Source organism: Festucalex cinctus, chromosome 17, assembly GCF_051991245.1.
Source record: "Festucalex cinctus isolate MCC-2025b chromosome 17, RoL_Fcin_1.0, whole genome shotgun sequence".
NCBI classification, from domain to species: Eukaryota; Metazoa; Chordata; class Actinopteri; order Syngnathiformes; family Syngnathidae; genus Festucalex; species Festucalex cinctus.
The window spans coordinates 520150-535772 of record NC_135427.1 but is presented as its reverse complement, the minus strand read 5'-3'; the positions used below and the strand labels follow the sequence as shown (position 1 = coordinate 535772).

Genomic DNA, 15623 nt, shown 5'->3' with positions numbered 1-15623 from the left:
AGTTTAAAAAAATATAAGTAGCCTATTTGTTTAGAGCAAGATAAAAAAAAATACTCTGTAAAAAAAACAAAAAAAAAAACTAAAATGTTCTCGTAGGGATGTTAGATACCACTTTTTAGACAGATACCAGCATTTACAAGTACTCAACTCTTGAGTAGTCACTGATACTGATAACACCAACACTTTTGATACAAAAAACAAACAAACTGATAAATAAATAAAAGACCTATACACCTGATACGTTGAAATAAGAGTGGGCATTAGCCCAGTGGAAATACCTGGCATCCTCATAACCTTCTCTGGAACGGATTAATTGGATTTACATTGTCTTCTATGGGAAATATTGCTTTGGTTTTCAAACAATTGGGTTCTAGTCAGACTTTTTAGAAAGGAACAATCACGAAAACCAATGCAAATATTGATTCTGAACTGTTCCAGTAACATCCTGTCATATTGTGTTCTTGCATATTACTGAATGTTTCTATAATTGTGACGTAACACTTGGGTGTCACTGTCCTACATTCCCCAAGGGGGAGTGCTGGAATTTGCGTTTATTAAACGAAAGGATGGAAGCATGACAGATGTGCGAGCAGAGGTGTGGCCATTGTCACGCACGTCGACGTCCATAGGGAGTTTGGACTCGTCACACGACAGCTGCTTTCACTCCCAGCGAAGACGCGCGGCTCAAAAAGAGAGAATCAGATCAGAACTTCGGCGCTGAATATTTATGATGCAGCCATGCAAAGATTTCTTGCCACATTTTTTGCGGTTTTCAAAGGGGAGGGGGTGTTATACGTGTGGTTAGCCACACACACACATGCATACATATTCACACATGCAGACTCCTCTCCTTGAGGAAAAAAAACAAGAGAAAGAATTGAACCAAGCTTCCAAAAAAAACAAAAAAAACAAGAGTTACAGTGCACAGCTAACACACACGCACACACAATCTACCCTCTGCTGGAAAAGACGGTAGAACTTTAAAGCCGAGTGGTAATGAGGCTCCATTTTAAAGCCAATGAAGCTGCGCTGGCAGCATATGAAAGAACGTTCGGTGAGTGCTGGAAGAAGAATGTGGAGAAGAATGGAGCGTCTTTGGACACTTTTCCAAAATCCTCAAAACAGCTCGCCGCTTTCCAAAAAAACAGCTCGGCTACACTGTGTCACCGTCAAAGAAACACAAACTTCCTTAGCTTTCGTATAAACCACTGGGCCACATTTGAACACGGTTTCATTTTGTTCTTTACTTTTCTGGCGGAAGATCATTTTGCACAATGAAAATATATATTATAGTTATTTATGTTATTATAGTCTGCGATTGGCTGGCATCCAGTTCACGGTGTACCTCGCCTACTGCCTGAAGCCAGCTGGGATAGGCTCCAGCACCCCCCTCAACCTTTGTGAGTAGCAAGTGGTTAAGAAAATGGATGGATGGATGGATGGATGTTATTATCGTTATTGATTTGTGTCAACAGAAATGAAAATGTGACATATATTAGTAGGGCGGGGCTGTCCAAAAGATGAAGCTTCTGACATACACATTGGTTTTAACTTGTGGAGTGAGCAATAAACATATATTCATTCGTTCATTCATTCATTCATTCCTGAGAGACGCTTTAAGACAGGAAAAAGCCATTAAGAAGGGGGCAAAGATTTTGTTAGCAGTTGGATTTGGAATTTCTTTTATGTCTTAAAACACAAGTCAAACTATTTAGCATATCAGGATGTACAAATATATCACTTTTTTTTTTGTTTTTACATTTGACAACCAGCTTGGAATATGAATTGCTACTAACTGAGCATTAAACACTTCAACAATCCATTATTTTTGCATATGTCAGCGCTAAAAATGTCAGGAATGGATTTTGGCAAGTGTTCACAGGATTTGTTCTTAGGTTAAAAAAACAACAACATATGAGTAAACCCTGTCTAATTAATGCCACACAACTTAACTAGTATGTCCAAACAAATTTGCTGTAAAGAGAATTCAGGGATTTCTTTCAAATACATTAGCCCATATGACAGCTGTGAGTTAGCTAGCTAGCTACGCCTACAACCTGAAATTGCATCTTCCTTGGATATGACTTGACTGAACAGCTCAATGTCGTAATAGAAATTCGAGTTCGTTTCCCAACTGCTGCCCAAGAGGACCCCACGAGTCTTTTAGCTCACAAGCTAGCTTCTGGCTAACATTGCATCGTAGAGGAGTGTTGTAGTTAAGGGTGGCCTTAGGAAACGGTTAGTCAAGATGGTTGCAGTTTTAGGCAGTGTTGTAAACAAGAAGACATGTATTTTCACTTTATAAAAGATTTAAGAATTCATTAATTTTACAAACTAATACTGTAGTAGTGTTGTCTCCTTTACATTAAACACAAGAGACACAGTTTGATTCCAACAAACATGACCCCATTTGTGGCAAAATCTCCTTGTCCCTGAACAGGACTCGTACTGAACGCGCGCAAGTACTATCTGCCCAATCTCTGACAGTCTGTTCCTGTCACCGACTCCCTCATCTGACCATAAAGCGCTGTCCATTAAGTTGAAATGTTGTCCGCTAATAGACGCTGGCACAACAACGAGATGGAAGACAGGATGTCCAAGACGGATGCGTTTGATGGTGAAGGTCTACAAACATCCAGACACGACTTGGTAGGTTAGGCAAGGGGGGGGGATTTGAATGATAAATGGTTGCTTTCCAGCAGGAGGAGGATTTTGTTTGGATAGAAATTGGGAATTCGGGGAGAGAGGACCATGTAGGTGACAGAGTGAAATACAAGGGGATGAAAAAAAACAAAAAACCTTCCTGCTTTGGACCAGACTTTGATTGGAGTGTTAGGTTTCCACGGAGGTGAGGTACACTGGTGTGCCTCACAGTTTATTTACAGAGCTTTTGGTCTCGCTACTCTATCCCTCATTCCCAAAAGGTCGATCACCAGTGAGTGGAAACACGCCGGATGCGTGCGCGAGCCGACTTTCCGACGGGAAAGCCGTATTCATTCTAAATTTCCGCACTTTGCTATTAACTAGGGATGTCACGATAAGGGCAATATTGTGATATTAAAACTGCCACAATATCGTCGTCGTCATGTTCACAATATTTAAAAGGAACACATTTGTTAAAAAAAAAAAAAAAGTCATGTTGATTTCCATTTGTGCAGTTCTAGCACCCTCTAGTGGCTATTTTATTAGTGCAATTTAATTTTAATTAGGGATGTTTTGGCCTTCTATGTTGAAAATCTATGCTAATTGTCAGATGAAGGGGAACCTAATTTGCTTGTGACGCGATCAATGTGTGCTTGCATGAGCAAATAAGTGCATCAATATTGTTATTAGAGATTGCAGGTGGTTGATATGCATTGTTGTTATGTACAAAACCACAATATTGTGCTTTTTTTTTATTTATTTTTTTAATATGAGCTCTCTTTTTTACAATATTGTGATCTTTTTTAAATATCGCCACAACCCCGCAATATTGTGATAATTATCATATCGTGACCATATCGTGATAATATCATATCGTGATGTTTGGATATCGTTACATCCCTACTATTAAAACATTCATTGCCAGACCAGCAAAAAAATGCATCATTTGACGTCTTTTTCCGTCAATGGCAGTGAATGAGTTCAACATGGTAAAAATCAATGAAGCAATTATAAATTATTGATATAATGTACAGCAGGGGTGTCCAAACTTTTTCATCTGAGGGCCACATACAGAAAAATAGAAAGCTGCAAGGGCCACTTTGATTTTTTTATTTTTTTTTTTAAGTTAACACATTCATTGCCAGACCAGCAAAAAAATGCCTCATTTGACATCTTTTTCCGTCAATGGCAGTGAATGAGTTAACGAGACAGATCATCAACACAGCACACAGCTCATTAGCTAATAATTTATTTTTGTATCACTTAGATGAAAAACTCAGTGGTTCATTGCCTCAAGGGGAAAAAGTACAAGACTTGGATATAGAAATGGAGAGCAGGGTATGCACCAAAACAAAAGGTTGTGAATACTTCACGGGACGAGTGAGATACTCCAGACATTCACGTCACAGAAAGAGGCAGGGTCCATTCCCATTTGTACTTCCACTTGGGAATCAAAGGGTCCAATCATCCCCGTGTCACATACTTAGTCATCTTCACGCACCAAAGTATTTACAACAGGGCGCTTGTCAGGAATACATTCTGCGTACCATCTGAAACACATCTCCAGGCCGTGTAACATCATCGGGTTTGTTTGTACAATCCATGCACGCGAGTCATCAGTTGACGCCTCACGTGACGCGACACAAGACGCCAGCCCGCCGCATATTTACAGCATGACAAGTTGGGGGGAAATGGGAGGAAGACACGGAAGTGTTTGGCAAACAAGGGGGACGCTTTATTAGGTACACCTGCACAAATCTATCCGATGACAGATCTGGCTGAAAAAGGAAGAAACCCAAATATTTCTTGACAAAATGTTCCCTGCAAAGCCACTAGTGTAAACACATTCCGATTAAATATTGAGTTGAGGCAAATTAAGCAGCAAAACCCACCTTTTTTTTTTTTTTACCCATCTCAGGGGGCGGCCATTTTCCGACTAGCTTTCGACTACATCACAGTTGCTCAGGGCTCAGGTATGACCACCTGTTTTCTAAGTTTGGTCATGTAACTTTTGCACGCCGAGTCGTGATTGGTCATTGCCTGAGCAGCAGTGATGTCATTTTCACTCGACTTCAAGTGGCAAAATGGCCGCGTGATGGTTAAGAACGTTTGGAATTGGTTGCTTATTTTTCACAAATCAATACTAGTGGTATGTCCCCACGTCATTTGTTATATTTATACTTTATTAACCAAATTAGAGTGTTGAAAATGGCTTGATAAGAAATCTACGAGAACTCTGCGGGAGCCGTGCGACATGATGTCGCCTCAAGACTGACAGACTGGGATATATTTCGTTTTGCAATCACAAGTGAAAATAGGTCAGATACTGTATGTTTTAGTTAGCTTGTTAAATGTAAAGCTTTGGTGCAGAAAGAACTAAACTGTAGTCAGCGTATCGTTTAATTTATTGCATCACACATGGCTCTAAGATCTTTGAAAAAGAGTTTGGGGAAAAGATGTAACCACTGTCTTTTGCTTTTTGTTTAGTTTGGTTTCTGCCTCACCTTTGTATAGTTTAAATTTAAACTCATTAGATTGTGCAAGTGTACCTCATGTAGGTAGTGTGTACATCCAAAAACATCGTCTAATTTCAGCACCAAAAGCAATGAGGGTACAAAGCGTGATGTGAATATCACTTGTTTACTTGCGTGGACTAATTAGACATACTCCCTCACACACACACACCTGTGAGTGCTATAAAAAGCTGCGGCGGAAGAAACAAACGCACAAAAGGGGTCGGCTTCTATTGCCAAGCTTTGGGCCTCGTTAACGTAAAACAACACGACGGCTCTCCCTGTGAGGCTCACTAAAAAGACGAGGAAACATCTGGCACGCTCGTATCTTAACGTCGGCGTTCAGGGTGGGCACTTGAGAGAGCGCCAATAGAAAATATGGCATGGAGATATTGTTGCAAAATGAGATCCAGACACAAAATTGACATGAGTGCAACCTCCAAAGTTAACCAAAATGTTTATGTGACAATGTTTATGGTTTGCTTTTTCTTTGGCTTTGTTTTTTTTTTGTGATGCAAATATCAGTGAATGCAAAAATCATAACTATCCTTTTTTTTTCTTTTTTTTCATATTGCTTATCCTTTTAAGAGATTCAGTGAACCGGAGCTAATAATTACATTAGTAAAAAATGGGAAATATAATTAAAGACCCTGCAAGATGAATTTTGAGATTTGTTACTAAATATAAATGTTTGAAGATAACTGCTGAAAATGTGCAAAGACAGACTATGGAGTATTAATTTTCATTTTTTTCAGACTTTTTTTGGCTACGGCAAAAACAATTTTCAGACAGTCTGTCGGCGTGGCTGCTTTAGAGCGCCTCGTCGTCTGCAATGAGTGTGCGTACATGATGCTGAGAAAGGTGGAAAATCAACCTTGACAGCCAATGTGCGAATGAGGGCTACAGGTTGGCATTGCCACATTAGAGCGCGTCGTCATCTGCCATAAGTGTGCGTAGGACACACTGAGAAAGTTGAAAGCACCAGTTTTCTTTTTCTTTTTTTTTTTTTTAAGTCAGCCTTGACAGCCAATGTGTTAAATGAGGGCTATGGCTTGGCATTAGCAATTTAGAGCGCGTCGTCGTCTGCCATGAGTGTGCGTACATCAAGATGAGAAAGGTCATAGGGCCAAAAGGAACGATTTTTTTTTTTGACAGCCAATCATTGTACACATAAGATGCAAGACAATTTCTTCCAGGTTGTAGTGAAGGCATTTGAGTGACACCTGAAAGGGGTGTGGTTCTAGCATATTCTGTAGACACGCCCACCGTGTCTCCGACTTTTTTTTATTTTTAATGATTTTGATGCCTCAAAGTTTTATGACATGACAGGAACTAATTCACAACACTTAAAATGCTTTCCTATGGGGAGGTTACACTTTAGTTCCCATTGGGGTCATGATGCTCGTATGAAGTCATCAACCGTTGACAAGAACTTATTTTGGTTACGTTTCATTTGGCGCAAAGCCTCAAAGTTCCACTATATGGACATTCTTAGGGCGAGCTAACACAATCAATACATCAGAGCGCGAGTCCTTCACAGTTTGACGTACATTCTCGGAGGGGGAAAGGAGCGCTTACAGTGCGCCACTGATGCCATTTGGCAGCCTAAACCTGCGCTGTCACTTATCTAAAACACTCAATACACAACATGCGAAAAAATGGCTCGGGGGGGGGTATTTCGGCGGCTGCTTGGCTGATGCGAAGCAGAGGAGCGAGTCTTTTGGAGGAAGGACAAGCCAAACAAGCAGCCTCGGCCTCAGCCAAACAACCGCTAACTTTCATGACATGCCTGTCAGCACGCTGGCTGCCATGCGAACCTCAGATTCAAAAAGTTTGTTTATCTTATACCGTACATTGTAATGTCTTTTACAGAATGAAAGGAGGATAAAAATCCGAGAAACGGATTTGATTCTCATAGTGTCTTAATGAAGTTTAAAAACCCGACTGTGCTCATTTGGCAAAAGATGACAGGGGAGATAAGTTCTGGATGCTTCTTGAGCGGCTCGCTGTGAGGGGGGCAGCGCAAACCACCAACATGCAAATATGACAAAACACACGAGGAGTGAAATGCGATAGTCTCATGTCATAATACAGTACGCTCTTGACGAACGCTAAAAACGTTCCTGCCTCGTTCATTCAGACTAAATAGTCAAGTCTCGCTTCTTGAGTAACGAATCGGGTAAAGATGATTGCGTCCTTCTGAAATACCAAAAAGTTGTCAGCAAACTCGAGGGGCCAACCAGGGAGAGGTATGGAAAAAAAAAAAAAAAAAAACACTTTTCGAAACCATCTGAGCATTCTGCTGTCATGGTATGTATAAAGGTTGGACGAGATAACGGGCAAAGAAAATAAGCAGTGAGCTTGCATGAGTCCAGTTTGGTGCCAGCAGCAAGTTTGTTGTGGAAAATCCCAAAGACTATTAAAAAGATCCAAAGAAGATTCCAAAGAAGTTCATGCTGATGTCTGGTACCAGAAAACGACCCATTGCGATTGGAGGCGATTCCTTAAGACTTCATTGTTGCTTTTTAAAATCCTTTGGGAAGAGTTTTTGGGGGAGCAGTGGTTGGAAACAGAGTTGATGGTTCCAACGTTGTCTCAGGGTTCCGGAACGCTGTCTTGCTTTCGTCTTCACTTCATACCCTTTTTAACGGTCCCTTTTTAAGGCAAACCACAGGACGAGAAAGACGAGATATTACGACGACAAATCTTGGAAAAATACAAAGGAAAATAATTATACAATATACACAAAATGTGGTCCTTAATTAAAACAGGTCGGGTACATGCAGTCTTGGTAATGTGCAGCGTTCCCGTACTGGGTCAGGGTTCTCCCATCATGCTTTGCCGCACTTCCCCTTCTTCTCTTTGCGCTGGAACTTCCTCAGTCGTCTCGTCCAAACGTCCCTCCACTGGATCACCAGGCTGTTCTTATCGGCCAGCAGCCCCACGCGTTCCGCCCCCGGGTTGGAGTTCCCCCCGCCGGGCCCGACCCCCGTCCCCGGGCTCGTCCCGCCGTCGCTTCCGCCCATAACCAGGAAGCGCTTGCTCATCTGGATCTTGGGACACTTGCAGGCCAGATCCTTCATGTGCACCCACAGGATGTTGTCTCCTCGTTTTAAGGGTTCGCCGCGACTTTTGTACACGGACATGACGTTGACGGAAAACTTGGCCCAGTCGCCGATCGTCTCCATGTCCAGCACGTTCACTTGCACCGCTGAAATTACATTCAGTCTCAAGTCAACAATCACATTAAATATGTCACACTATACTAATCAACACTTACCATAATCCTTTTTGCAATATTTCTTCATATTGATCTTCAAGTTGCCCTTCACTGGTTTGCAGTAGGACTCACAGTCTTAAAAAAAAAAAAAAAAAAGCAATATAAAAAACAACATTTTCCATGACTTTTGCTAAAAGCGCTACCAAAATTTAACATGTTTAAATAAGAGATATTGCAAGTGATTTTCATTAACAAGCGCTTACAAAGTACAGTATTGTATTTAGTCCTTAACAGTATTGTTATTTCTAAAAACAAATAGTAGGTATATAAATTCAATTAAATGTAATTGCGCATCACGATTTCGACTAGCATGAACTGGTCTTTGTGTCTGGTGTGCATTGCTTGGCCAACAGGAGGCAGTATAATATATACAGACCTACTACATCGTCGATTTGATGATGAAACGCAGAAGAAGAAAGTCTCAAAGATCATTTTTCGCAGAGGGTGAGATTGTTGTCGTTGAGAACTATTTCTATATTGTCTGTCTGGATTTGTAGTTACCCTTTGTGTTAAAAAAAAAAAAAAATCCTTAAAGGTTTACAAGTTCTAACTACTGCAGTGTCGATGCTAGTAGTGAACTTAGCATGTCGATAGCATTTCCCATTATGTGCTCCATTGAGCCATTCTCAGTACTAAAATGTTAATATTTTGTCCAGTATTAGCTTTTCAAAACGTATTTTTTCCACTTGCTGTCGACTGAAGATGACATCACTAACGACCAGTCATGGCTCACCTGCTTTCTGGGTTTGATCAGCAAACTGAGCCCTGATTGGTCGTTACCTATTTCCTCAGCACAGATGATGTCATTGTCAGTCAACAGCAAGTGGAAAAAAAAAAAAAAAAAAACTTTTTAAAGATATTAATTGTACATGAAAAATAATGAAGTTATCAAATTAAATTTGGGCAATTTTTTATTTTTTTTTTACTGCTGAAAATGGCTTAATGAGTCAAGTATCACTTTAAGGACTTTTGTAAGGCTAAAAACCATCACATGTAGTTGTCAATGCTAGTTACCTTAGCCTGTCTATATTCCCATTATGTGTTAGCATTGAGACAGATGTTTGTAAGGTAAAGTTATGTGGTCTGGCTAAAAATACCACTTGTAATTGTTTCGTTTTACAGTAAACTTCAATTGGGATTGTCAATAAACAGCTCTAAAAAGAGAACTTGGCCTCTTCTTTTAACTCATTCACTGCCAGCCCAGTTAAAATGGAACTTTGACGTCTATAACCGTCAATGGCAGTGAATGTGTTAAAAATAATTATGTGGCATGAGCCAAGGATGCAATGATGTGATATTCAATTGAAAACCAGGAATTCGGAAAACATCATTACCCAAACACAAATTCATTTAAAAAGCTCATATTCGATTACATGGCAAAGACTCAAGGATGATGTTAAGATTAGTGTGGCTATTTTGTGTGGAAGAAAACCCCCCAACATTTTGACGTCCCCATCTGAAGCCTGGACAACAGCACGTGTGGCGCATGGCAGGTGAAACACAGCAGAGGACTCAAAGTGTTAAGTCTGACATGTTTTCGAGGTTGTTGAGAAAAGACAGAGCGAGGTGGAAGAAGGTCATGCTTGGATGGTGCGAGTGGGCCTTGGCTGCCTGCTTGAAGCCCGAGACCACACATTGGCCAGATACATATTAAAAACTGTTTGTCCCAGTCATCCTGCTCGTAAATCGACAATGGAATTGTACTCTTCCCCGAGTTTCTCGTTCTGAAAGCTCGATAGAAAAATGACAATAATTTCATTTTAGATGGAGACCCCGCAGGCAAACTGGCGAGAACGCGCGTGTAAATCTTCCCGTATGTTTGATTCTTATCAAAATTCAAATTGTTGCGTGATGATGAAAAGAGGGAGGAGGGGGAGATCATATGAACTATTAAAAACAGACGGGCGCCATCATGATGTGGAAATGTGGATCCGTGCTTAAGTCACATATTTGTAGTTAAAAAAAAAAAGAAAAAAAAAAAGACCCTGACAATGATGGAGTGACAACATGAAAGCGGATTCGAAAACATTTCCCATGTTTGAAGTCAGGCATCTTGAGGGGACACGGGAAGCTGACCGTGCGGCCTGCTCGGAATGTCAAGACTACGAAACACAGAAACCACATGCTGGTAAACTGGACCCGGTCCTTGTGGTCGAGCTTGCTTTCGCAAGGAAAACCAGCCAGTCACGTCGTCTCCCAAAGTAAATCAATCAAAAGCCACCGCGCACACAAAATGCCCGCGTCGCATGCGAGTGAGGGTGTTGCGTGGGTTTTTTTTGTTTTTTTTTGTGGGTGGTGGGAAAGACGGATGCAGCAAATGAAGGAGTTTAGGAAGGAACAGAAGACCAGGAAAGTCATAAAAATGTCCAGGATGTTTGGCAGTGTATCAGTGAGAAGGAGATTTTATAAGGCAAAATGAGTAGAAAAAAAAAACAGGAAGGGGAAGAAAAAGAGACTTAATAACTGTGTTGGGGTGTTTAAAAAACCAGTATTAAATATTTTGGAGTCCCCATTTATGCTACCTCATCTAGCATCTTTCTTATGCCTACATAACTGCATGTTGCTACGCTAAAGTCTCCAGTAACTGTAATTTATTATTTATTAATTAATCGTGACAATGAGGCGCTCTAAAGTGACCATGCCAGGAAGAAGCCCCGGTCTATTCGGTCAATTCTAGTTTTATTTTACACCTCACTCTTCTACCTTTAATCTATGACTTACACACACTCATGGCCAACAATGAGGCACTCTAAAAGTAGCCATGCCACCATGCGCGATAACAAATTGATACTTTTTAGAGGAGAAAAGTGTCAATTAGGGATGTTCGATACGATACTCAGACCCTCAGTACTCACCGATACCAACAGCCGATACCAGTCGTACATTTTGACAAATAAAAAAAAATCACTAAAAGATATTTTTAAACAAATATATTTCCTTTAATTTTGACACAAAAAAAACAAAAAAAACAAAAAAACAAAAAAAAAACAGCACAGTCACTCTTCAATAGCCTTAACGCTCAAAATAAAACACAAAAATGCTCTTTTAGTTTAAAATTCACAATTTTGAAGTATTTCCAAACCGGTGAAGTTTTGGTGAAAAACTGCTGCAAGCTAGCGCCACTTACAGGCAAGGAGGACTCACTTAACGTCTTCCCCCTCTGCCATCGGTCGCTTGTACTCGTCTGCGTCACGAGTACTCGAGTACTTGAAAAAAGGCTGGTATCGGCCCGTTACCGATACCTGGTATCGGTACTCGCCCATCCCTAGCTTCAATGTTATGTTAATGTCAATTTTGCAAGTTGTAAGTTTATAAATTAACTTTTTTTTTTTAAACAGCTAAAGTCGTATTAGGATAATCCATCCATCCATCCAGTTTCTTGACTGTTTATTCCTCACAAGGGTCGCGGGGGGTGCTGGAGCCTATCTCAGCCTCTTTGGGCAGTAGGCGGGGTACATCCTGGACTGGTTGCCAGCCAATCGCAGAGGATAATACAGTTAAAGTCAAGCTTTCAAAAGAATTTCAAAAGTACATTATTCTTATAACATTCTGGAAAATATGTGGGGATGTCATATTTATGTGAGATACAACAAGATGAGCTTTTTAATTTCCCCAAAGCTAAAGTAGAAGTTGTTGTTTATGTTTGTTTTATTAGCACGGCAGTCCCAATGCACTTAAAAAAAAAAAAAAAAAAAAAAAAAGATAACATAATTGATTGCCAATTTGTGAATCCCGTGAATAAATTATACTTTACAACTATAGGGGGAGCACTGACAAAAAAAAAAATCAAAAAGAAATCGGTGTTTTAAAAATCTTGGTTTTCAAAAGGGCTTTTCATTATAGGTGAGCTTGTGGTTTCATATGCAGCTCATTATCATGAACGTGTGCATGCAACTGTGACAGGCATGCATTTGTATGAGATGTGCATGGATTTCATTAGAGCGACGCCAAATATGTGCATGTTCCTTCTTGTATAAATGCGAGGTATACTGCGGTTGGCCCCGAGGTACTGGCGGCCAAACGTTGGCAGGGGGAACAGCAAGAGAGCGTTTTCCCATGAGGAGCCACTTTTCACCTGGAAAAGCTCTCGCCAAAAGAAAAAAAAAGAAAAAGAAAAAGAAATCGCCCACTGACCCAGAAGAGCAGCCCAGTGAAAACGCGCACAATCGGCTGAAGGTTTCTTGATGCCTTCGCGCCGTTGAAGCCTTTTCTCTTCTGCGACAAGGACAAATTGCATGCTCCGCCCCTTCCACACTAAACCAACATCTTGGACAGTCAAGTTTAAGGACCGGGAGAAAGACGCGGATGGCGTATTTTCGAGTGCTTGAGGAGAATAGCCGATGGGGTTTGAAACGTTTTCCCACGGAAGCAGTAAACACAGAAGATGTTGGACTGTTTAGTTGTGATACAGTTTTGTGCATGAGGTACTTTTCACCATTGAAAATTTGGTACAGCACAAACGCAAAAATGAAGTTTGAAGTGATGGACTTGGAAGTGCAAGCGGAAGATGAACAAAAATGAAATCCAGCAACCACACGAAAGCTAAAACGTGATCATTTTGTTTCTGCCATTTCAAAAATATTTACACAAGAGGAAAAGATCGGCACCAGCCTTTAAAACACGTACATTTACTACAAATCAAAATCTTATTGAGCTTAAATGACAAGTTGCATCCCAACATTGATTTGTACCACTGTACTTGTTCAATGAAACTGTTGGAATGATGTGGTGCGGTCATGAGGAAGCACCAAAAAAAAAAAAAAAAAAAGAAAATTGGAACCTACGCCCATTAAATCATTAACATTTCCAAATCGACATGAATCAAGAAGGGAAAAATAAGGGTAATTGAGCGGAGAATTGGGGGGTTCAAGGGAGAGTGAACCAATTTCCTCCCGAGTCAGTTGCCAAAAGTCTTTTCACGCCTCAAAACGCTTCCTTCCACTTTATCTACCACGTACGCTGCGACCAATCACCTCGGCTGTCTGTTGGCCGGCCTTGCCGTTTGAGCCGCGGCGATGTTTGAGCGCCTCGAGGTCGGGGGAAACTTGGCGGAGGGCTTCGGGATTTCAAGACAAAAGGGGGAAAAATACGTCTGGGCCAAAGCACTTCAAAAAGGAGGCGCCCCACCCTCCGTTAATATTTATTCCACACCTTCTAACTGGAGCCCAGAAATATGAAAAAAAAAAGGAGATGTTTTTGTTCCTCTGGTGGAGTAGTAGAGGGGCGGGGTGCGAGCGAGTGTACACCAACCTGCTGGCTCCTCTGTGCTGCTCACCGCAGCTGTGGGGTTCACCACGGGGATCTCTGAAACAGACAAGAAAAACTGCTGAAACATAAATCCTCACTTTTCAAAGATGCTGTCTGTCAGCAGGCGGAGAGACATTTATAGGTGAGGCTGAAAACGTGAAAATCGACCTCATGTCGATACAGCCTTCGAACCTGAGGCTCGGGAACCCTGAAAGATGGACATGACAAAAACAATGTCATCCAGAGATGTCAAATTCGACGTTTGAGTCCAGATTCTTTGTGGCAAACGGTCAAATTGTCGTGTTAAGTCAACACGAGCCCACGTCAAACAGATGGCAAGGGTGTAATTTGGTTTTGGATCATCTTGAGACAGATGTAGCACACATCCCCCCCCTACCCTTCCAGTCATCTGGCTCTCTTAAAAGTGCCTCATGGAACGCTTCGAGGTCCTCTTCCAATTATACGCACCATTTCAAAATAAACATTAACAACAATATATAGTTTGACTGGATGCGATCGGCCCCTCCAAATCAAGCCAGTGGGACATGTTGACAAGGTCTTGGAAGGCTGTTTTGACTATTTTAACTGTAAAAATTGGGTTTACAGCGTAGAACAAAGGAGAGTCTACTTTGACTCCACCACATCTCGCGACACACAATGAGAGGATCAGTGTGATCCGGGATGCCGCCATCAAACATACTAATTGGCTGCTTAACAGCCTTGTCTTCTGTCTCGGGGCTCAACAGGAGCAAAGATGCTCCCCATGAGGCCATATTGTCACACGCAAAGTTGCCATTAAGCCTAATAGAGCTAAATTTATGCATGTGCCTAATGCGCACGCTTCCTTTTGGTCCCTGGATGGTTCAGTGGCACTGAAATGGTTGGGGTCGGCCATCCATGACCGCGGTTCTTTCTGTTGGCCATCTGCTCCGGAGCTGCGATGCGAGAGAAAACAACACAGCACCATGTGGCACCGTGCGGCGTGGCACAGCGTGATGTTACATGGGTAAAGGTCGTTTTTTTTGAGAGAGAGTCCGTGTTGCCTGGTACAGTCTGCTTGCTCGACACGACGCATGACAACATGGTCTGAAACGCATCAGCCAGGAAATTCCCAACATTTTTGTGGTGAATTACATCTGCGGTTGAGAAGTGGTCCACAACCACCAGGCCATGGACCGGTAGTGGTTCATGGCACAGTTGGTACTGGGCACCACGGAGCGAATGAAGAAAAAATATTTGATCAAACAGGGTGGATGTTTTATTGAAAATCAGGGAAAGCGTCTGTGAAAACAAGAGAGCTTCTTTGGTAAGGGCAAAAGTTGAATGAGACCAAAGATAGAGCCTACAACTTCCAATTACAACAGAAGAGAATTTCCCCCCAAAAAAATGGTGGGGAAAAAAAAAAAGAAAAAAAAAAAAAAAAAAAAAAAAAAAAAAAAAAGACTACGCTTCCAAAAAATAGTAGCGTATTTTCCGCACTATAAGGCGCACCTCATTATAAGGGGCACCTTCAATGAATGACATATTTTAAAACTATTTTCATATATAAGGCACTACAGTAGAGGCTGGGGTTACGTTATGCATCCATTAGATGGTGCTGCGCTAAAGGGAATGTCAACAAAACAGTCAGATAGGTCAGTCAAACTTTATTAATAAATTACAAACCGGCTTTCTGACAACTCCATTCACTCCCAAAATGAATAAACAGATGTTTTATTATTTTCTCTGAGGTAAAGTATTAGTATTAGCTAGCGATCCAAGATGGCGGGATGTTCTGCGCATGCGCGTCATCGATCGTGCAGGGTCAACGATAGCGTCTTGACAGCGAGACCTGTTGCGGCTCAATGTTGATCCATATATAAGGCGCACTGGATTATAAGGCGCATGGTCAGCTTTTGAAAAAATTGACGGCTTTTAGGTGCGCCTTATAGTGCGGAAAA

General features: G+C 41.3%; 1 protein-coding gene across 2 annotated transcripts in view; it reads right to left on the bottom strand.

Annotated features, from left to right (window-relative positions):
• Positions 1-3876: 3876 nt before the first annotated feature.
• Positions 3877-15623, bottom strand: part of ntn2 (netrin 2) — a 43355-nt gene continuing 31608 nt past the window's right edge. For both annotated transcript variants that reach the window (XM_077503225.1, XM_077503226.1), the window contains exons 5-7: positions 13687-13740; positions 8437-8511; positions 3877-8367 (exon numbers count right to left, since the gene is read on the bottom strand). In XM_077503225.1, the coding sequence (XP_077359351.1) occupies positions 7988-8367; positions 8437-8511; positions 13687-13740 (509 nt within the window). In that variant the 3' untranslated portion in view covers positions 3877-7987. The remainder of the gene's footprint in view (positions 8368-8436; positions 8512-13686; positions 13741-15623) is intronic.